Source organism: Mizuhopecten yessoensis, unplaced genomic scaffold (genome assembly GCF_002113885.1).
Source record: "Mizuhopecten yessoensis strain PY_sf001 unplaced genomic scaffold, ASM211388v2 scaffold2699, whole genome shotgun sequence".
Taxonomy (NCBI): domain Eukaryota; kingdom Metazoa; phylum Mollusca; class Bivalvia; order Pectinida; family Pectinidae; genus Mizuhopecten; species Mizuhopecten yessoensis.
In genome coordinates this window covers 227,858-252,368 of record NW_018404676.1, presented here as the reverse complement: position 1 = coordinate 252,368, position 24,511 = coordinate 227,858, and the positions used below count along the sequence as shown (strand labels likewise).

At 36.2% G+C, this 24,511-nt stretch overlaps 2 protein-coding genes across 2 annotated transcripts in view; one reads left to right on the top strand and one right to left on the bottom strand.

Annotated features, from left to right (window-relative positions):
- The window catches only part of LOC110446443 (melanoma inhibitory activity protein 3-like), a 35,727-nt gene extending 17,120 nt beyond the window's left edge, over nt 1–18,607 (bottom strand). The window contains exons 1-19 of the mRNA XM_021491597.1: nt 18,447–18,607; nt 16,774–16,907; nt 16,303–16,392; nt 15,396–15,519; nt 14,865–14,908; nt 12,718–12,868; nt 12,135–12,254; nt 9,784–10,116; nt 7,475–9,723; nt 7,005–7,130; nt 6,604–6,634; nt 5,728–5,816; nt 4,892–4,969; nt 4,101–4,283; nt 3,815–3,919; nt 2,625–2,656; nt 2,080–2,170; nt 589–658; nt 315–364 (exon numbers count right to left, since the gene is read on the bottom strand). Coding sequence (XP_021347272.1) covers nt 315–364; nt 589–658; nt 2,080–2,170; nt 2,625–2,656; nt 3,815–3,919; nt 4,101–4,283; nt 4,892–4,969; nt 5,728–5,816; nt 6,604–6,634; nt 7,005–7,130; nt 7,475–9,723; nt 9,784–10,116; nt 12,135–12,254; nt 12,718–12,868; nt 14,865–14,908; nt 15,396–15,519; nt 16,303–16,392; nt 16,774–16,907; nt 18,447–18,582 — 4,236 coding nt within the window. The 5' untranslated portion in view covers nt 18,583–18,607. The remainder of the gene's footprint in view (nt 1–314; nt 365–588; nt 659–2,079; nt 2,171–2,624; nt 2,657–3,814; nt 3,920–4,100; nt 4,284–4,891; nt 4,970–5,727; nt 5,817–6,603; nt 6,635–7,004; nt 7,131–7,474; nt 9,724–9,783; nt 10,117–12,134; nt 12,255–12,717; nt 12,869–14,864; nt 14,909–15,395; nt 15,520–16,302; nt 16,393–16,773; nt 16,908–18,446) is intronic.
- Nucleotides 18,608–20,017: 1,410 nt separating this feature from the next.
- Nucleotides 20,018–20,938, top strand: LOC110446436. Its single transcript, XM_021491589.1, has 2 exons — nt 20,018–20,195; nt 20,386–20,938. Exons 1-2 carry the CDS (start codon nt 20,073–20,075, stop codon nt 20,917–20,919), a joined length of 657 nt encoding a protein of 218 aa, XP_021347264.1. The 5' UTR covers nt 20,018–20,072; the 3' UTR covers nt 20,920–20,938.
- Nucleotides 20,939–24,511: the final 3,573 nt, after the last annotated feature.

The window sequence follows — 24,511 nt, the reverse complement described above, 5'->3', positions numbered from 1 at the left end:
GGTTTTGCTGTCTACAAGAGATAACCCATGTTTAACTGTCTATAAGGAACACCTAGGTTTTGCTGTCTATAAGGACAGCTAGGTTTTGCTGTCTACAAGAGATAACTAAATTTCACTGTCTATAAGGAACACCTAGGTTTTGCTGTCTATAAGGACAGCTCGGTTTTGCTGTCTACAAGAGATAACCCATGTTTAACTGTCTATAAGGTACACCTAGGTTTTGCTGTCTATAAGGACAGCTAGGTTTTGCTGTCTACAAGAGATAACTAAGTTTCACTGTCTATATGACATCTGGGGTTTTACAAAATACATACCTTAGATACATCCAACATGGCACGGAATTTTTCTTGAATACTTTCAGAATCTAAAAATTCCAATTGTTGTTTGTCAGAATTGATCATCAGGCAAATGAACTATAAAACATATGATGTAGGGAAAATGTCTATTTAACAAATCATAACAGATCTGAACACACTTTATGAAGGAAACTGTTTCAGTGATTATCACGGTAACAATGCTACCAACTTTCTATAATATCAAATAGAGTAGTAAACAGATGAAGGTTACTATTAAAATGACCATACAAACCTAACTGATCTGTATCTTCATCGTCCTCGGTTTCAAAAGCCTTTAACTGCAGAAAACAATCCCTCAGAACCTAAAGTGGATAATAGACAAATGTTTAACTCCTATGGTAAACAAATTAATGAAATCATAAATTTACTACAAGGTAAATAAACAGCTGATTTCCCTTACTGTGGTTTATTTCAACATGTACCAGTATATAAATACAAATGTATATGTTTGTATGGATATTATCAAAAAGACTGTATCAAATCAGTCAAATCCAGTTACCCAGCCATCACTCATTTTGTTGTTCCATTTTAGAGGTTGTCACTAATCTTGTTGTCCAACTATCCAGCCACCATTAATCTTGTTATCCCACTTTCAAGCCACCACTCATCCGGTTGTCCCACTACCCAGCCACCACTAATCTTGTTGTCCCACTATCTAGCCACCACTTACCTTGCTGTCACATTACATAGGGCCTGTTCGTTTATGCGGAACAATCGGTTTGTCCGTTTTTAAATGTAACAATTTCGGGTATAAATCCTGGCGGACCTGCAAATGTTTATGTAGGCCTGGCACGGCTTTGTCAAGGCTCGCCTGAAAGCAGCATTAGATTACTAGGTCCGACCTTATTTCATAAATGAACAACTGTGGTTCGACCGGTTCAACTGTTTAAACGAAAACGGTCCTCGTCACCACTAATCTTGTTGTCCCTCCATCCAGCCACCACTCATCTTGCTGTCTCATTACCTAGTCACCATATTATTGCTGTCCCATTACCTAGTCACCATATTATTGCTGTCCCATTACTTAGTCACCACTAATCTTGTTTTCCCACTATCCAGTCACCACTAATCTTGCTATCCAACTATATCCAGCCACCATAATATTGTTGTCCCATTACCTAGTCACCATAATCTTGCTGTCCCATTACCTAGTCACCATAATCTTGCTGTCCCATTACCTAGTCAACATAATTTTCTGTCCCATTACCTAGTCACCATAATCTTGCTGTCCGATTACCTAGTCACCATAATCTTGCTGTCCCATTACCTAGTTACCATAATCTTGTTGTCCCTCTATCCAGCCACCACTAATCCAGTTGTCCCTCTATACAGCCACCACTTATCCTGCTGTCCAATTACCTAGTCACCACTAATCTTGTCCCTCTATACAGCCACCACTAATCCAGTTGTCCCAATATACAGCCACCACTTATCCTGCTGTCCAATTACCTAGTAACCACTTATCTTGTCCCTCTATCCAGCCACCACTAATCCAGTTGTCCCTCTATCCAGCCACCACTAATCCAGTTGTCCCAATATACAGCCACCACTTATCCTGCTATCCCAGTACCTAGTCACCACTAATCTTGTCCCTCTATCCAGCCACCACTAATCCAGTTGTCCCAATATACAGCCATCACTTATCCTGCTATCCCATTGCCTAGTCACCACTAACCTAATCAAGAGAACATCCCCTGTATAGCATGTTTGTAGTGATACATACCTCTAGTTCATTTTGTTTAAAGGCCAGGTCCTCCTGCATTTTACTTTGTTCTGACAAAGACAGATCTAAGCGATCCGACAGGTCCTGTGCACTGTAACAGACAACATCCACTAACACTACAGCGTTATACACAAGATCACCATATCTATCTGACAATATGCCCATGCCTGCCAATAAGCCCATCCATGTTCTTTTGAAAGATCTGAATTTCTTTCACTGAACCAATGTTCCTGCAATAAGCTCATCTCCCAATATTTGACCTTATATTTTAAGCTAGCCCCTAGGTTTACTACGGGATAAGTATGGTAACTTTCTCAGAATGGCCAAAGGTGTGCCAAGCTTTGGGACATACAGCAGAAGCTACTACATGTGTCAACATGATAAAACATATCTTTTCTTGGGTTAAATTGACTTTAAGATATTTTGGAGAAAAAAGAACAGGATCAAAATAAAATATCATTCCAATGTGTACAATGTATTAACAACTCTTTTTACCTTATTTGAAATTTCAAACTTAGAAAACTAAAAAGTTAAAAAATACTTACTTTTCTTTCCATCCTTCCACTTCTTGCAGTAGCTAAAGGAAAACATAAACAATATATGAGGTGAGATAGAAATGACAAACTTATTTCAGTGTTTTTTATGCAGTTGCAACTGTTGCATCTGATCATGTCACAGATTTCATTACAAGTTACATATCCTAAAATCTAGCAACAACTGATGACAACACTTGGCGCTGAAACCCTATCTGTTGGGGTAATGAAAATTGGATCTGAAAATGAACATTGGAGAACTCCTGCAGATTTGACATAAGATTCCCCAAACACTTGTTTGATAAAACCGTCATTCCAAACTCCTGCTCTGACATATCAGAAACGGGTATGAGAATCTGCAATGGTTCACCCTATGGGGCTCAAACAAGGAAACAGATATGCAATGTTTAAGTGACACTGGTTTATTTTTTATAATTTCATTATATCTAATATGAATTGTATTACAATACATCTGCAGTAAAGGTTCTGAACATGATACCATCTAGTGATAATTAACACTTTTATCAAATCTTATCAAACTATCTGTAAAAAGACCGGGGAAAACATTCACTTCACATGGGAATGGTCAGTCAGTTTTTTAAACTAATATGGTGGAACAATGTTTCAACAGAAAAAGTCTACATACTGGGTATGAACAAGAGATCCAATATGGATGTTGGCATCAACCATAGTGGCATGTTGCTTTTATTGTTGGTTCACTTCTCTTCTTTACCCTTTTTGAATAAACGCATTAGTACCAAGGGGATCATGCAAACCAGGTTGCAACAGCATCTTTCGAGGGCCTTGTTCTATGCTAGATTTTACAATATCCCAAAATGGAACATGCCCACTGACAGATAAAGGGGATCAGGCATACCAAGTTTCAGGATGCTCAATTTTTAGTTCTGATAATAATCTTTATATGCCATATCCATTTAAAAACAAATATGACCTCTTGTCCATTTGTTTTCCTGTTTTGCTTAAAATTTTAAGCACAAAACTAGGGGCTAGGACATCCTGCATACCATATTTCATCATGATCAATAGCAGTAACAAAGTTGTTAACACATGGACTAATCGACGAACAATGGACAACAAATGATTTGAACAGCAAGTTATCTTACATTTACACAGAATACAAGAGATCAATCAAAGGGAGTGTCACATCCTCATGGCTAACAGCTGTGTTTTGGAACTATTACCTGTTGTTTCCTAGTTTCTAAGTGCTGTACTTGTTCAGCAGTGCCCTGAAGTTGTGAGGTTTGATTTTCCAGCTCCACAAGTGTTTCTGAGAGCCTTTGATTTGTCTAAAAATAGAAGATTGCATTTACTAATGAGCTGCGTACATGTAGTAGAATTCTTCTAACAGAACAACCATAGCAAATACAGATATGTATTTCTATAAAACAATTTCCCCTTCATACCAACAGTTGATAAAACCCAGTTTGCCACAGAATATATATATATATATATATATATGCAAGTTACCTTTTCTTGTAGATCACTGAGTTCCTTCAGCATTTTATCCTTTTGTATGATTTTTTTATGGAGCTCTGAGGCACTTTCATGTTCTGACTGTGCATTTTGTTGCTTCTCACGAATCTCCACGGTTAATTCATCCTTCTCCTGTTCCAGGGTTCCCAGCTTTTGTTTGAGCACATCAACATGGAGCTAGAAAATATATTACCAAAATAACAGGGGACTGGTTAATGTCACTCAGATCCAAACAAATTATGTAATTCTCGAAGATCGTGGTCTGTAGAAGGTATTTTTTTTAATTTTAGCAATTTTTTATCCAATTTGGACCCCGCATCTTGCACGAAGGGAGGAAGTCAAGGTATAACTTTCACAACATCTAACTGCCATCACATGATTATAACTTTAATCAAAAGGAACAAAATATACCCCAAAAGGTTCCTTTTCCTCTAAATAAACTACAGTATATTAAAGTTTACCACTCACCATGGGGGAAATGGATGACCCAGGAGTAATGGAATTCAAAATTTTGATAAAGCACCTTAGGACCTTTTCCATCTGTGAAGAGTACTTACATTCTAGCGTATCTGGGTCTGATAAATAATCGAATATTTTGCTTATAAATATATAATTTGGAATAGAAATTCAGGTTTAGCGCAAAATTCTGGCACAAGGAGTTAAAAAGCTAGTGTTGATATACCCAACAATTATTCTATACAAACTTTTTATGATGAGTTTATTACATCGACTGTATTATGTACCAACCATTTATAATAAAGCTGCAATAACATTGATTGTTTTACCCTGTGGTTCTGGAGTTCTGATTCTAAATCTCCAGAAGAGGACTGGTGCACAGTCAGGTCCTTCGCCAGGTCTTTCATCTACAACACATGGAGTACATCTATCAACTGCTGACCATACCGAAGTATCTTGATACAATTCAATCTAATTAGTCCATACATTGACTTGTTTATTCAGGCTTTTAACATTCTGTAGAAGTTTCTGTAAACATACTTATTTTAGCAGTAGCCTTATTTTAGTGCTTTTTGTACTTAAAATATTGTGCTAAATCATGATTGCATTGATTAAGTTTCTGTACATAATTTGCTATCACATATATTGTGAGTGCACAATTCATTGACGCACTAATCTGTTAACATTTGACAACGTATTAAAATCTGAATGTCCTAAATTAGATACATTTAAAGTATATATCAGACAACTCACCAGGGTTGTATAATAAATCAGACAACTTACTTCTTATGGGTTCCAGATCAGTCTAGTTTTTCTGAGTGTTGATACAAAGTATATCAGACACCTTATTCAGTGTATCCGAGATGAATATATTAGATTACTGAGATTTTTTTTTATAAGTGGTAGATAATTTGATATTGTTACTATTTTTGTCAGCGTAGTGCGGAGTGAATCCATGTTGTCCTATGAAGTTGCGTGATCACGTGACATAAGATGCCACAGAAATCTCAACCCTTTGGTAGGATTCCTGAATGTCTAACCCTTAGTTTGGATTGCAACTCTGTTAACACAATGAAGAATTGATCAGCCCACAGACTGCGATTTCTCTGGCATACCCTCACGGTGGGGAAGCCTCTAGTCAATATGATTTATATCAGAATCTCACTTTCTGTTTCGTGCTCTGTAAGTCATCCTCCAAGTTCTCCTTTTCCTTTGTCATGATGAACAACTGCTCCTCCAGGCTTCGGACAACCACTGTTACATAAACAACCTCAATATAGAACCCAACTTAATGCTTCAACAATAATACAATATTGCAAAAACTGTATTTCTCATTATTCTCTAAACAGTTTCCTCACAATGACTAGGATGGATATCATTTTTTCGCCCACTTATATACATGAAAAGTACACGTGTCCTACGTGGGACACAGATGAGGGATGCATCTCTTCATACTGTTTAAATTTCAAGATTACACTTTGTACAACACACTTTTTCCATTTTGTAATATGTTAATTTGTAAGCAACCTTGAAGATTTACCAGGGCAATTTATTGATTGATGTATTTGCTCTGTCAAGCATCAAATTTTAACAAAAATCCTGGCCTCAGTTTCATAAGTTGCATTAAGTAATTAATTTCTGATTTATAATAGATAACATCACAATATTTCAGGTCAACTTCCTTAGGATTTTACCTTAATTTCAGTAATGTTTTTCAATGATAAAACTTGTTAAATTTCCTTAATTTAAGATTATTGTGAATTTTGGAGCCTGGGTAAAAGGTGGGAAAAAACCTCGATGACTATGAAGTTATTGGTGACATGATTCTGTCCTCAGGTGTAGAATTTGGAGCCAGAACTTCAGCAACTCATTTCTGACCCAAAATCCACACCTCATCTAGAACTTCCATATCCCCATTCCTTAGTGTGATAGACTTTAGTAATACTGATGTTAATTACTTGCATTAAGATACCAGGTAATATGTACAGATTTTCGTTCACAATGTTTTATCAAAATGAAATATATAAAGCAGAATACGTACAAACAGGATCCTTTTTCTTGGATTTTTTACCCTACAATAAAATGAAGTATTAATATTAATTAATTTATCCATCAGCTTTCCAAGCATTTAGTTTCAGGCCACAATACAGTATACAAATACAAAGCCTTACATTATCATAAAGTATCATGAAAAGATCTTGAGCTGTTATGAGGCTATGTTCTGGACAGATGTCATACAAATCAAAAGTCAGCTACACTGAGAGGGATTTCAACTACAGTAAGATCGATGACTTGTTCATCAGAAAAAAGTTAATTTAATGCTTATTAATAATATGTCAAAATGTTCTTTTTCATCAATATGATACTAAAGATTTGATCTAGCAAGATGTATTTACGTGATGATGCAGTGTACAGAGGCTTTAAATCAGATGAAGAACCTACCTTGAGCAATCCACAACAGGTCACGATAAATAGTGTGAAGGTCATCAGCATGGTGACAAAGATAGCCATCTGTGGGGACAGACCCAGTGGTTCCTGTTCCAGCAGAGACTGGACCGAGGGAGGTAACTGGAAAATGTACAAGCATCAATAAGTATCAATACAAAATGTAACACACTCTCTTATGATTAACAAATTATAAAGGAGATCATGAAAACCACATAAACTTGACCCCTGACAAACCATTAACCTGCTTGATGAACTATAACCTTACATGGTACCTTGACCTCCTGTTTCTTGTGACCCATCTTAAAGCCTGCTGCATAGTAACCTACCTCGACCCCCTACCCACCCTGTTCTGCGATCCACCTAATCACTTAAGACTCACTCATATATGCAAAGAACTATCTTGATCCCATTCCCTGATTTACTCTGACCTATCATGACCTTCTCGCTCTCTTAATGTGACCTACCTTGACAACCAGAACCTTGAGCCTTGCTTCCATACTCCTGACAGTTCTAACCCACCAGGTGTCTTCTTGGTATGCCTTGTCTTCCTGTGCTCCAATACTCTCAACATCAATTTTTCGGGACCACTGTGGGTCTGTGTTGTATTCCCCTTCCTTTCCTGTCAAATCTTCGGGAGTGGCTGTGGTTTCCTGCTGCCATGGAAGGACTGTTGCAGTTGGTTTGTCCTCCACGAGTGGCGGTGGGATCTCGTTGGGAGAATCTGTGGTAGGTGGAGTGACACCTTGATCTTTATCTGTCTGTAGGTTTGGGACAGACCCAGTGTCAACATTCTGTGATGCAGACCCTGTGTCATCAATATTTGGCAAAGTTTCTGACCGAACCTGTTTATCTGGTTCTTCTTGACTAACAGGAGGAACATTGACTCCATTTTGAGGCTGTCCATTTGTAGATGGCATACTCCCTTGTGACCCATCATGGGATAATACTTTCCTGGAAAGAAAGTCTACAGTTGCATACATGTCTTTGTTTGAGTCTGGCTTTGGAACCAATGTTTCTGAAGAGTCTGGATGTGTAAGGTTCTGATGCACTGTATCTCTGTTTAAAACATTGTTGTCTGCACTGGTAGGTTTTTCTTCCATATCCACACTTACATCCATTGATGACAAAAGTTGTTCAGATACACTCATGGATGCATGCAGATTTTCTGTCACCATTTCACTTGGAGATCCATTTGTTGTATCAGAACTTTGCAGTAGTCTGTCTGACAAGGAAGTTGTCTCACTGGAAGAAAGGCTAGTGGCTTCACTCACAGTGAAAGATGGGTGCTGTGAAATGGATTCTTGAATGTTGGACTGGACAGGTTCTTGGAAAGGTGGCACTTCCAAATGATTGTCAGTATTTAAAGGCTGTGAAGGGTTTGCAGTTACATGTACAGATTCTGAAAAAGAAGCAGTTGGGACAATGTCTAGAGATGAGGAGGGCTGATCAGGGATTCTTGTTTTGAGTTCCTCTATTACAGGTGAAGGTGCATCCATGGCTGTATCATCTAGCATATCAAGAGGGAAAGGTGTCCCATCTATAATCGTGTATCCAGGTGGGGCCTCTGCTTCAGCTGCTTGTGTGGCAGATATATCACTGGCAGATGATGGCAAAAGCTGCTGATTACCTTCTGAACTTTTGAAACTGTCTGTTTCTGCCATTTTTGCACTTTCTGTTGTTTCCTCTTTTACTGGAACATCTGCAAGTTTTTCTTCTGATGCCATTTTGTTCTCACTTGAAGCTTGTCTTCTCTGTTGAACTAACGGTTGTTCCAATTCTTTGATTTCCACCTTTAAATCTGTCTCTTTGATTGCAGGCTCTTCAATCTGTTTTGTTTCTTTGTGGTGTTCTTTTGTATTTTCCTCTTTTTCAATAGTCTCTGTGGGCTGTTCCATTTCTTTGACTCCTGCTGCTGGCTGTTCCATTTCTTTGACTCCTTGATCTACAAGCTGTTCCTCTACTTTGATTCCCTTTGTAGGCTGTTCCATCACTTTGACTCCCTCTACAGACTGGTCTTTCACTTTGACTCCAGCTGCTGACTGGTCCATTTCTCTGACTCCCTGATCTACAGGCTGTTCCATCACTTTGACTCCCTCCACAGACTGGTCGTTTACTTTGACTCCAGCTCCTGGTTGTTCTTTTTTGTTTTCTGTCGTTTCCATTTTTTTCATTGCATCATCTACTTGAGCCTGTACAAAATCTAAAGGTTTTGTCCCATGATGGTCGTGACCTGCCTGTGTACTTTCAGATTTTTTTTCCATGTTATTTTCATCCTCTTTCTGAGCATCTGCAGGTGTGATGGTCTTTACATCATCTGCCTGTTTATCAGCTCCATGATCTTCTGTTTTAGAACCATCTTCTGATGAAGACATTTGTTTCAAGTCCTCAGATTTAGGAGTGGCGACGACTTTGAGATTTTCCTCTGGTAGTAACTGACTCCCATCTTTATCAGTGGTATCACCCTTTGATGTTTGTTCTACTTTCTTTAAATTTGCCTTAACATCTGATATGACATCTTCTTCTTCCTCCTCCTCTTCTTCATCTCCAATATCTGTTTCATCAAACTCTTCCTCATTTTTCTGAACTTCCTCTTCCTTTACCAGTGTAGCTTCCTCTGCAGGTTTGTCTACTTGAGTGGTGTGTTGATGTGTCTGAGCTGCCTGCTGTGCTGAATCTGTGTGTTGGGGTGTCTGAGCCGCCTGCTGTGTTGAATCTTTGTGTTGGTGTGTCTAAGCTGCCTGCTGTGTTTAATCTGTGTGTTGGGGTGCCTGACCTGCCTGCTGTGCTGAATCTTTGTGTTGGGGGGTCTGAGCTGCCTGCTGTGGTGAATCTGTGTGTTGGGGAGGCTGTGCTGTCTGCTGTGTTGGATCTGAGTGTTGGGGTGTCTCAGCTGCCTGCTGTGTTGAAGTTGTGTGTGGGGGTGTCTGAGCTGCCTGCTGTGTTGAATCTGTGTGTTGGGGTGTTGAAGCTGTCTGCTGTGTTGAATCTGTGTGTTGGGGTGGCTGAGCTGCCTGCTGTGTTGACTCCAATTTCTCACCAGAAGCACTCTCCTCAATCTTTCCTTCATATGGTGTTGGAGATTTTGTCAACAGGATTTTATTCAATTCTGTATCAGAAAAAAACACTATAATATTGAAGATAGCAAACTTGACAGCGAAATAAAGCCAGCACCAGTAAATATTCTTTAAAACTGAGAAATCTCATTTAAAACAATGCAATAAAGATTTGGATGTATTTAGTATAATATTATCAATTAACCATTATGACTATGACCATTAAGGTCTAAATTGTTTAACTTTCAAATAGACAAATGTTTAAACTCAATCACTGAAAATGATTTTACAATAAGATATTACTCCTTTTATCAATATTCACGCTCAACTAAACATGTCGGCATGAAATGCTTTTGCTCAGTTACAGCAAAATAAATCTTCAGTAATACAAAAAAGACACTGAATTTTAATTAAGATAACAGTAAAGATAAAAGTAATAGAAAATTTAATTGATAATGATCATAAAGCAGATTATTCTTTTCTTTCAGTGTCAGGAATTTAGACATGCACTTTCTTTTTCAGAAACCATCAAATATTCCATTATTTCAATTATACATACTTAAATCAGCAGATAAAACTGCTTATTAGCTGTTTTTAGTGACCTTGTAACAGTTGTATTTCATTTTAATTTCAATTAAAGATTTGATTGTCATAAAAATTGAATGGGGTCATCGGCCCATTTAGTGAGCTTTCTCCTTGTACTCCTGTTTCCTCCCACCTTAAGACCCCCTGCTATCATCAAGACCAAAAACGTAATAATAAAGAAAGTTTATTATCCTACAATGTATATTCAAGTCAGTCAGTATATAAATATAAATATAACCCTTATTTATTCAACAATAATTGTGAAACAACTTTTCTAACTCGTACTGATGACTCATGTTGGCCAGAATGGATGCGCACAGCGGGTCTTAATGTGGGAGGAAACTGGGATACTCAAAGAAAACCCACATGGTGACCAAATACCCTTTTTTACATGCAATCAGGGAATCGAACCATGGGCGCCTTGATGAAAGGTGAGAGCATTTTCCACTATGCCACTCGACCTGCCATTAAGTTTCAAGTAACACTGGATGAACAACACATGCTCTACAAGTATACCCCTAGTTCTACCGTGACAGTACTTTATGTTGGTTCCATGGATGGGAAATACTAACTTCAGTCCAGTATAACCCTCTAGGTCCCAGAGATCCTGAATCATGGCTTTCGGGAAAATTTGACTTGACCAGAAAATGTATTAAATCAACTAATTGTTCTTGAATCTTTCTGCACATGACGTCTGTTTACAGCCAGCTGTTGCTTGGCCATTTATTTTATACAACCAATCCAAATAAATGTACCAATGTTAATTGATTAGTCAATGAACAGTACCAATACAGTATTCGTACAAATACAGTATTAGTGATTAGTCAATGTACAGTACCAATACAGTATTAGTGATTAGTCAATTTACAGTACCAATACAGTATTAGTGATTAGTCAATGTACAGTACCAATACAGTATTAGTGATTAGTCAATTTACAGTACCAATACAGTATTAGTGATTAGTCAATGTACAGTACCAATACAGTATTAGTGATTAGTCAATTTACAGTACCAATACAGTATTAGTGATTAGTCAATGTACAGTACCAATACAGTATTAGTGATTAGTCAATTTACAGTACCAATACAGTATTAGTGATTAGTCAATGTACAGTACCAATACAGTATTAGTGATTAGTCAATTTACAGTACCAATACAGTATTAGTGATAAGTCAATGTACAGTACCAATACAGTATTAGTGATTAGTCAAATACATGCACCAACATAGTATTAGTGTTTAGCCAAATGGACACCACAATTTCAAACTTTCAGTTGGACATTTTTACAGCGTAAATTTCTTTTAAAAAGCAGTGTCCTCCACTCAGGAAATACCTGTACTGTAACGGTGGGTTGAATTAGTATCAACACAGATAATTGACATGCAAACTGAAGGCCAAGTCCCTCATTTTTCCGAATTCATTTTGAGATGCGTTAAATGCATAACATGCTGTTTGTTTTCAAAACATACTGGATTAGTTGTTACCTTCAATTTTAACTTTTGCATCATTGGCTTCGTCAATAAGTATTGGAAATATCTCCTCATCAAAGTCATTGATATGATTTAAGATATTTTTTGCTTTTATATCGTCAAAATCAAAAACATCTGAAAATGACAGAACAATATATATTTATATATATATATTATGCTGGAGAGTAAAAGACAGGGGATGATATATATACCAGCATCAACTAAAGACACCATCACATGGTTACTACTTGATAAACAGAATAAAAAACAAGGGTAAAACGAGAGTTGAATCCTAATGAGCCGACATGTCAAATCTACCTTAGCGATAGTGGCCAACATACCGCTAGGTAAACTTGTTTTTTGAGACATCTTTATTGGGTGTAAGTTTATTTACTTGTACCGCTCCTTATAACCTTAATTCATTCACCCCTGAAGACCCATTTGAACTCCAATTCAAAGGTTGGAATAGTTCATTAAGAAATGTCAGGGGTAAATGAGTTAATATGAGAATGGACTATCACTATGGTTCCTTTGCCTATCGACTTCCCGGTAAATGAAATTTGGAAAGGAAGATGTCAGACTTTATTGAGATGCATACCCTTGCCATTTTCCTCTTCTGTCATTTCTTCTGATGGTACCTCCGTGGAATCTTCACTTTCTTCCACTTCCTCTACATCATCACCATCTTCTCCTAATTCAGTCTCATCTATTTCCGTATCATCAGCTTCTTCATCTTTCTGTGTAGATTTCTGTAAAAAATGCAAGATATATTCAAATTGAAAATGGGAAGAAATTGGTATTGAAAATACTATTATTATCTCAGCTTCAAATCAAACAGGCATCAACAAAATTCTTAATAATTAGCATATCAGTTTTGTTAAGATTTTAGTTCTGAAGAAATGACGTTGAACATTCCACAGAATGTCTTCCTTGAGTAACAGTCATTTAGTTTCAAAATTTTAGAAAGAACAACTCGCTAAAGGACATGCCACCCTACGTAATACATGTGTTTTCTAGTCATATTTCGTGTCGTCATTTCCCCAATGTGTATCAGGCATTTCAATGCTTTAGATAATAAGATACCCTGGTAAATAAGAGTTAACATCAGGTTAACACCAGTACATTGTACATGTACCTGGCAGTGATGTCAACAACTTATCAATGATACATTGATGTAAAATGTGTATATTATAAACTTAAAGAGATACTTTGTACAATAGTTAAATGTACGGCAGAAATAAAATGGACTGATGACACTTGCATACATGGTTGATATTAATTTAATTTCGGAAAGGAATCAATTATTTTAAATGGTGAAATCTTTTACTTTTATTGATGTTATGCTAAAGCTTTACTTTTTTGTATATGTGACAGTGATTTTTTTTTAACTTGGATTATAAGAAAAGTTTGAGTGGGGAACACTACAGACATGCACAAGAACGTTGTTTTGTTCCATTCTGTTTCACCTCAGATGTACAGCTAAAACACCCACAGGTCAGCAAGGACCCTGTCATGTACCCGAGTGTACCTCTGATGGTCTATTTTTAGTACATTGTAACAGTGACCTTTACTTGACCTCAGAAACTCCTATTGCACATCTACATATCACAGTATTATCACCTTGTCAAATTTAATAAAGATAAGTCTTTTAGAATCAGAGATAATCTCGGGAAAAAAGTACTAATGGATGGAAAGACGGTCACTGTGATTACTGTAGAGCACCTGCATCTCCAATGTAGGGCCCTTATTCAGTTGATTAGACAACTTTGATGTAATAATTTGATTTATTTCTATAATTTTTTAATATAACTGAAAGAATACATATAACTTTAATTTTGGAAAATGTTATCCCTCTTTGAGAAGTTGCATATGTTTTACATGAGAAAACTCTCATCCATATCAAAATGATTATGAAATGTAGATTAATGAAATAAATAACAATTCCTATTTATTCCAAGAAATCCCTGATTTGACAAAATAGTAAATGTCCATAAAGTCATATCCACATTGTTGCATAACCATTATGTTGAAGCTTAAGGATGTACTCTTCTGAGGTTTCAGTCACATTCAAGTCACGTTTTGATCTGGTGTAATGGGTTTTTGTAATATTTAACAAATTATGATAGGTTTAATAGCAAACACACATCTGAAAAACATGTCAAAAAACTAGATGTTAAAAAAAAGGGGTAGGGGTAACTAAAATCGCATTTCTGAGTAAAATGAATAAAATTAAGAAATTTTACTTCCATAATTCAAAAGAAAATAATATTTTCATCAATTCTACAAACATTCATACTTATCTGATAACACACTTGGAAGAAATTGTATGAATTTGTTCTGCAAATGGTCAAAACCCGAAAATTCACCTAAAATCACCTATTGTGTTAAATTGGTATCTTTGACCGATCATAGCACAAAAACGAACACACAGACATATATATTTTTTTGCATTTTCTACTATGTCATTATCTCCTTTTTCCAAAAATCAATATAAGAAAAAAAGTTTAATTTTTGACTTCTCAGAGGTGTACATCCTTAAGTAATTGAGAAATGGTGGAGCCTCCTTAAGCTTGTTAAGCATCAGTCCTTCTGTTGAACCTATTAGGTTTATTAATGAACTTGTAAGTCACTCTTTTCCAAGCTTTCGGGCTTAGCCCTTCGTCAGGGATTAAATGTCAATGGACCTCTATGTCACATAGAGTAAAATATTTTAGTTATGCAACTATTAGGTTTAGTTTCATGTACCTGTTCTGGTTCTTTTTTTATAGGGGTTTCAACATCTCCTGCATCTGAAAATTAGTAATTAATAGTTACATAACGAAACCGTTACAGATATATCATATAAATACAAGAATGTTATAGCTACTTTGAGAACCATCATAAACGGGCGACTACTACGAGTTAACTTATCAAGATTATTGACAATGAATAATGCCATCGATTGAAAAAGATTAACAATCTCTACCCATTATTACACAAGGATAATGACACAAAGTGAACTACACATAGGCAAGATTATATAACTCATTAATTATCGCAGATTATAATTTTCTCATCTTAGTTCCAATATCAGCAGAATATCATTATATATATTCTTTTACCAAATTTACAATATTACTTACTGCCTTCTGGTAAACAAATGGTTAACTAGGTAATCTTGGGTATATGTTGAGAGTCATTCTATACAGAAGAAATACTAATCTAAAGCTTTCAACATTATTCTGCTTTAATGGAATCCCATTTATGAGATTATAGTTTAGTAATATTGTAAACTACCGTTCTCTTCTTCCACAGCTTCTGTTTCATCGCCAATCTCTGTATCATCGCCAATCTCTGTATCATCTTCAAGTTCTGTATCAAACTCATTCCTCATCATTCTTTCCTCTATAGATAATCTTTTCTAGAAAAAGAGTAGTGACACGTGCAAAAAAAGGCATGAATGATGTAAACAGTACAAACACAAACTAAAGTACATTGTACAGGTGTTACCAGTATGCACTATACCAACATATATTAGACTGGACTGTATATTAATAGACTAAGGTAAAAGGCACCAACAAGTTCAACTATAGCATTACCAATGTCACAACTGTGAAATATTTGTTTACCTGGTATGTCTTTTTCAAAAGAAATTTTCCATAAATATCACACGTTGCCATGCATTTTACACAATTGTAGTTGTTTGAATGAAATGAATTTGTATGTTTGAAAAAAAGATGTATGTTTGTATTAATAAAAAAATCTGCAGGGGTTAAACTAAGGACCTGTACATTGCTAATAAAAGCCTACACTTAACCAATGTTGACATACTGGAATTGTACATGCACAGTATTAAAATATGTGTCCAATTTATGGGCCACATATGAATCATGTTATGAAAATATGAAATCTTTGGTTGCTTCATCTTCAATGAAGAAGGGAGAGTACTCCAAATCAAAAACCTCCGAGTGGAACACTTCTTCATAATCATAAGTTATATATAACTGATGCAGTTGTACCCTTTACCTTAACTAAAGTTGATTATACAGTCATTAACAGTATATAATGTACAACATGAACTAGATTGGACTGTATACTATTCAGATGATTGACATGAACTGTTATATAATGTTCACTTTGCAAACATAAAATACCATTTGAAATCAATGCAACAACTAAGAGTACAAATTACATGAAAATTTACCTCTGTTTTTATTACGTGTTGTGGGTTGGGTACGTCAACTTTGTATTCCTTCACGAATGACCGTGGGAAATAGCCTTTCTTTCCACGAACCTGTAAAAATGATGTAAAATTTATGTACATTTGATAAACCAAAAAATATTATTTATTGAACCACCTGATTATCATATTGATATCCATTATAGACAATCAAGAATGGATTATAATAGAAAAAAAAAAATACGAAGTACTTGTATACGGATTTGTAATTTAACAGTTCCCATTTATTTCTTTGAAAAAAACCCACCTCATAAATATCAATATCAATACTGTACACATTGAAAAATATATACAGCAGATTCTGACATCTGTTAAAGAGCAGGTATTTCTTCATTAACCAGCATGAGCACTGCTCTAAGTCACATACTCATAACTTCATAAGGACTTTTTGCATTTGATTTAATTCATGGATATGAGTTTGTGTCCAAGACTTACCTCTCCTCCCCAAAGGTCTGGCTTTTGACCTGCTGATTTACTTAGAATATGTACTATATCATCTCTTTCAAAGGTCAGGAATAAGGGATCATTTTGTCTGAATTTACCTAATGCTCGGGCATAAGATATAATTTCTGGAAAACAAAAGTGACTCAATTAATCAAACTGTATTATTACAGTACACAATATTTGTATATATATATATATATACGTCAACTTTGAATAACTTTTATTTAAGAAGACATCATTCGTTTCAAGAAAACATTTGCAGAATATACATGTAATGATATATGGTTTTAACAATACAGTTGGAGATACAGTATATAGATTTTCAAGATTCTTATGGTTGTTATTTATATACATTTGTAGGTCGGTTATTTGGAGAAAAAAATAACTTACTACATTTGTACTTAGCATATAAAATATGTTTAAATCAAAATGGGGGTACAACCAACTATTTGGGGCTTTAGGGAGTTATGGGTGACATAATGAACACTGAATTCTAACAGGTGACGATATAGGTTTTCTTTAATATAATTATAATTTTTACTCTTAGGAAGTAAATTTCAGCAAAAATTGAACCCTAAATCGTCACCTGACAGTCTAAAACTCTCAATTGACCCAGATCAGTGATGTAATTTTACCACACGCACGTCATCAACAAGGCCAAATGTAAACATCGCGGCGAAAGAAAAAGATGCATGCAAAAGTCATGACAGGCACGAGGTATCAATACCGTTATATATAACAACAACATGTAGGTATGAATACTACACTTGTATCATACATGACCTTTGAAAACAACTATTTACATATAGTATTGCTGTCTTCTCCGCTAGTTGAGTCCGACATGGCACATGACGGCGTGCTATTGTTGTTATTTTCACTGCCTCACTTTCGAAACAACCACGTGACATATTATAAATAGATCTACGCTAAATTTATGCGGGGTATCCCCGATATTTCAGTGGTCAAAACTGGACATTGCAAGCTGAACTCGATCATCATATTGCCGTGGTATAACTTTTGGAAGGCATTTAGACCCATTTATTTTGTAATTTTTTCCCCGACTAGCCCCCAAAAAATCTGATATTTAAGCATCCTCTTAATGTTTTGGTAAACACCAGACTTTTGACAGAAGTCTGTGCCAACAGACGTCTTTTTAAACATTCTGATCACAAGCAAACTATTCAGTCTTATGATGCTCCTATACTATTTTGACCAAATCAAATCAACGAACCAACACAAAGCAAAAGTAGACCTCTCATTTTAAATGAGAATAGCCGTAAAATGATTCTATATGAAGAAATGGTTGGTTTAATGAATAATAAATAATAATTATAGTCTTAACGGTTTTGCAGCAGCCACATAACAATACTTTGCAGTAGTTTCATACCATCACCTATCTTCACTTATCTTAGCCTGTGTACCAACACAAAGCAAAGGGAGACGATAATGCCCCAGTTATCTGAACTACTGTAGCGTGCAGCAAAACATGGTCGATTCAATAATGTTGATCGTCTGTAAATATGTTTATCACTCTTCATAATTATTCTGTGTTGGTTACTATTGTATTTTAATACTATGCCTAATATCCCTCCCCCCCCCCCCCCTCTTTTTAGTAGCTGTTTCACGTTTATCGTCACTGTCAGTCGATTGAAACATAGTCTTACTTTCACAGTTTGTATCTCCACACAGCCGTAAGTCAGAAATTCCTGACGCTTCAACGATAGCAACAATAAATGTGAGAAGCCATGTCACAAAAAGCAACCGGCTTATCGTACGTTCTACATTAACGCAGGCTGCCATGTTTTTTCTACTTTCACACCGAACGTACACGTCAGCTGGCGCTGTGAGCAGAACTTCCGGCATAGATTTATTAATGATTTCTCCCCTGTATCAGTCGTTTAAAATGTAATCTTTTAGGTACAAAACGAGACATAACTATAACTGTCACTCAATGCATGCATTGAAACACTTTCCAGAAAGCAATATGAAACAAAGCCATTTACGATATACGTAAGAATCTCTGTCATGACATAAAAGAACAATCCTGGTCTAAGCGGTCCAACCGATTGAATGCGATAAATGAAGGCTTGTCAATCACGGAAGGCCAAATGCAATGGCAGTAATTTTACAAACCACAGTTTGACATGTAGATTCCATTCGTCTTTGTCAAATTCTTTGTTGAAAAAGAAAATACTTACCTGCGTTGAGCTAATTTCCATTAATAAGATTTACAATGTCCACGATTGGAAGAAGAAAAAATACATGTCAATCTGTGGTTTCAAATCTGAAAAGTTTCATAGATTTATAAAATTTCTATTTCTGATGATGATCACGGAAGGCCATGACAGTAATATGGCAAGCCTTTGTATGTTATCCGTTTAATGACAGTAAACAGATATCTGCAGTTTAAATATGCATGGATAGGTCTGTATTTATTGTATAACTATAGATATCTGTATTCAAAAATATGAACATAACAGTTAGATCTATCTGTATTTCAATTACAGCTAGGTCTACCGTGTGGGTTATTACCCATGTAATAGTATCAGATTCCGGCCTAAAAAAAACACTGTATTACACGAGTAAAAACCCTAGATGTGTCATCAATGCTGTTAAATGGGTATATTTGATGGGAACGGACGAAGTCGATCGCCGGCCACCAGGTAGCTCAATATTTTGGTTAGAGCGCCCAGCTAGATTTTGGAGGTCCTGGGTTCGAGTCCGGTCTGACCGCACATGTTTCCTGTCCTCTTTCATTGTATATGTCTTTATCAAAATCAAATGCATTTACACATATCCTCAATTAGACATGGTGATGCAACGGCCATAGAGAGATCCTAACACGGGACTTTCGAACTCTAACAAATAATAAGCAAACTATAGCAGATCGCCAGCAATCAACCCAGTCCGGTGTCGCTTCACATCTAATGAAAAAATGGTCTTAGTTGATTAGTTTTTTTCCCCCGTTTAACGCCATATTATACTAACAGCTAAGATCTGATAAGGACGTGCCGCCATGCATGTGTGTCTTGCTTGTTTCTGGGCTGGATGATCATGCGGGTACGTTTGGACTTACTTCGTCCGATAACTGAATGGTCAAACACAGGCGTAGGTTCATTGTGCAACATATTATTTCCTAAACTTCAACATATTCGTTCTAAATGAATATTGTTCCTTAGAATTCCAAGGGGGGAATTTAAGCACTTTGAAGCCCCGGATGAAGGTGATTGTGACGTTTAAAAGACTGTGACGTCATTACACAACGTACAATGCCACCATGACGGTGAGACATGTCATCTTCAAAAGACATCATAATATGGTCAGGTTTGTGTTTTTTGGGACTTAGTGCCGCAGCCGCTTTATATAAGGAAAGAAAATCATTGCTATCGAGACTCAATTGGATAACGGACAATGTAAGTATTTATTATGATGATATTCATTCGTTAAAGTTATTCTGACATCTGTTTCCCATGGTAGATCTATTACAGTACAAAAAAAAGTGGAATCGTATGATTCGGTAAATCTAAAAAAATATGCTGAAACGACGCCAAACAAATGTGTCATTTCATTGATTGAAATAAACATTATTGACCCTGTTCACAGCAAGAAGACCAACCAACCACCGACGAAATAACTTCGCCGACCAAGTCGGACCCAGACTCTGTACATGCATGTGGTAGCGCCGAAAACATTTCCGACTCTGACTCGTTCTTCAGTGTAACATCAGAGTGTGACTTCGTAGGTGACCATACCGACTTGACAGACTCCTCGTCTTCAGGCGGTTATAAAGACGCCACGAAGAGGAGCATCGTACTAAAAAGTGAAAAAAGAGAATTGGAGACGGATGCACATAGTTCCATTTTCACGAACACCGTGAAAGGATTTGCAGAACAACTCTCTTCCCCCATTGTAGCTTCCATGGAATTCCAAACACCACGCCGAGATCTAAACGACAACGGAACGGCTAAACGACTCGATCATATTTATAATGACGTAACGCCAAACCAGCGCGTGCTCGAAGATACATCTCCATGTACCTCTCAGCCTACTTCTTACAATCGTATCTATGACGGATACCACTCCATTGTTACGCCAAATTCACCAGCTACGATGGTGTTTCGTTCACATGATAAATAACAATTTAAACTCATAAAAATGTGTTGTTTTTTTAATTTATTTATAATGTACGAATGGAAGCAATTAACCGACAACTTATTGGAACAGCATAAGGAGGCAGGACCCAAATCGGATCGCTCTTTGCAAAAATACTTATAAATCTATATATGTGTCAACATTTGAGTTATTACAAGAATTTATCATTATAATACATAGATATGCATTATTTTTTAGTTTAGAAATCATCAAATTTTAAGTATAAATAGTTTCAGGAGACACATTTCAAACTAGTATTTTTTACGTTGTAAAAAAATGGCGCATGCGAGGACTAAGGTGACAGAACCCAAATCGGATCACCAAACCAACCTTTTATTAAATCATTGAAAAATCTGAGGAGTAATTATATTCATTTATGGTTGTATCAAAAGAAGGATAGCAATGGGTGTTCTTACAATCGAAATTAACACCCGGGGCTCACTCGAGATATTTATAGAACGCTCTGAAGTCACCAATCAGCGTCTCCGGTTTTGCGAATGTCTGGACCCAAATCGAATCAAGGCTTGAATTTTGTAGTATCTTTTGCTTCAAATGAATTTTTTTTTGTCAGCATATCAACATTTTATGATGATTTTTAGAATTTATATGACAAAAAGTATTTCTATAGTGTAAATTTATCGTTATAGTCCAAAACTTAATGCATAGTCGTCGCACGCGCCATTTTTTAAAAACGTCATCAAAACACTGACATTTGAGTTTGAATTACGTTTTCTTGTGCTATTTGAACTTAAAACAAATCATCTGTAGACAATAAATGGTGCGTGGCTATCTATTCTAAGACTACATCATTGTTATAACTGATTTGCTGACACATTTATTGATTTATAAATATTTTTGCAAGAAGTGATCCGATTTGGGTACTGATCCGATTTGGATCCGATTTAGGTACTGATCCGATTTGGGTACTGCCACCTTATATCAGTTTTTTGGGGGGCTGTAGGAATAAATTCAGAATATAGAAATACGTGTTTTCATTCCAAAGATCATCATAAAATGTTAAAATACTGACAGGAATGTTCATTTGAAGCGCAAAATATTGCAAAATTCAAAACCCGTGATCCGTTTTGGGTACTGACATCGCAAAAAAACCCACCCGGAAACGCTAATTGGTGAGATGAGAGTACTCTATAATTATCTCACGTGAGCCTTGGGTATTTATTTCATTGGTAAGAACACCCGTCGATATTCTTCTTTTAAATACAACCATGAACTAATACAACTGATAAAATTAATCCGCAGAGTTTTCAATGAATGAAGAAAAGGATGGTTTGGTGATCCCTGGTGATGCTGTCACATTAGCAATGTTTAGTGCGTTGGTCTATGACACACCAAAATAAGCTACTGGTCTCTTTTGCTGTTGACATCCTCGAGATTACAGGTGGTACGCTTACTAAGGTTCCCTTCACCCCTGGAACATGTAATGACAAAAGATTGTGCCACCTTGCTGGTGATTGATGTAGACTAGTTTGATCCTTTGATGTGCATCAAGACAATCGCATGGCAGCATAACGGTAACATTGACTGGTTTTGAAGTCGGGTGTCGCTCCTCTGTAATCTTCAAAGGACAGGTATAAGTCTAGCGATTGATCATTTTTTATGCCTAACTTATCAAATAGGTGATTTCGTGGCTTTAATTTTGTCATGACATACCCAGGGTACGAAAAATTGAGCAAATAAAAAATAGCTTACCTTATGTTTACAACAGCAATCACAAGGTCTGGTGGACATGCACATCATTGAAATAATGTTCGTTTAATTTCTATATTTTTTTCAGAAATTTACGTAAATGCCGAGTTGTGGACAAAGGTAGTATGGAAAGACATCAAGGGGTTAGGAAGAGAATAAGTCGGTTAATCAGTTTATTTTAGCGTCTTCAATGACTCTAAGTTGATTCTGGACATGCAACTGCAAGATACAAGATACAAGAAACTTTATTGAACGTCGCATACAGGTAAACAAGTCACAGTAGCTCTTCAGAGATATTATTGCGACAAACATCTGTAAAATGACATTATAATACAGTATATTACAAGTAAAGGGAGATATTCACATATATTAATGAAAAGCAGTAATAATTATCACAGAAAAAGAAAGTATCATATCTCAGGTTTCTAAGTGATTGAGAGTCCCCTACCTACAAAGGCCCCCGGGGTATGGCCCTTTAGAAACAATATGTATGCAAAAATAGTGTTAATGTATGAAAAGCATTAAATGTGATCACAGATAAGTAGTACTCAAAATAAGTAAATAAAAGACAAAGTTAATAATGAATGAATACTTGTATATCACACAAGAATTACTTCAGACTTAGAATTAAAACACTATGAAATGGAATATACATACAATGCTAATATAGCAAAGAATACAAATTGACAGAATATACACTTATATAGTGTGAAATTAAAAAATGATACCGAAATCAAATAACAAAATTTGTTAAGTTTGTAAAAATTGATATTTTAGAATGTATGGAATTAAAATACGAATAAGATGCTGCAAAAATATAGAATTGAATTAATACATATACGAAATGAAATAAGACAATAATTGTATCATACAATCCAAAACTGCCTTAGACAGTAAGCAGCCATGGTCGGAAGCCCAGGAGTTACATTTTCATTGAATCAATTTGCCAATTTCGATGACAAACTATGGTGTGTATCATACATTTTCCAAGTAATTAAGTTTACAATGCATTTTCTAAATTATCTGGTTCAGCATTAAAAGAAAAAAGCATATCCGTTTGTTCAAGTTGTTGAAATCGGAACCCCAGATGCATCAACGATCTGACATTACACAACTCACTGCACGTGTGAAAGAATAGTATCCAACCGAATGTTCTCGTAAGAGGCAACCTTGTCCCCCTACAAAGGCCCTGCGCTGGACCCGCCTCCTAAATGAATCCACTCCGAACAAGGCTAGCTACGCCCTTAACGTCCGAGAGCATCAATGACAATATGTATGTTCGGGCTTCTCCTGACGTGAAGGGGCCATTTATATTAGGGGCAGCATTCGCATGAACGGAACAATAAAGGCGCTGTGCTATGACAAACAGGGACCCGATAATTTGTTATGTACAGCTTTATTAGGACCTAAAGTGAGGTGATCAGATACATTTTACACGTTAGGGTTAAGATCAATTTTCGGTAAAAAAAAAAGAAGGTAGAATTACACTGAACACCTCAGAGGCAGCGACGTGAATGAGAGACCGGGGTTAGTGCGGCTTCGGGGTAAGTCCGGCCACTCCTGGGGCCACTTGTATAAAACATGTCAAAATTGAGGAAAATCTCAAGCGATGTATAGTCTATTGGAAATCTTAGACTTGAGGAAATCTCAAGAGTTGAGATGTTTTATACAAGTGGGGCCAGATAGTTTTGGTCTTGGGCAAACATTTACAACTTCGAGGCATTCACACGGAAAAACGACGGGAAAAACTCCATTATAAAATTACTAAAAGGGAAAAAAGGTACGTTTGGAGAGTATAAAGAAAATCATGAACTTCTTGTAAACCGAATTGCCACTATTATTTATATTACGTGTACACAATGCCAACGAC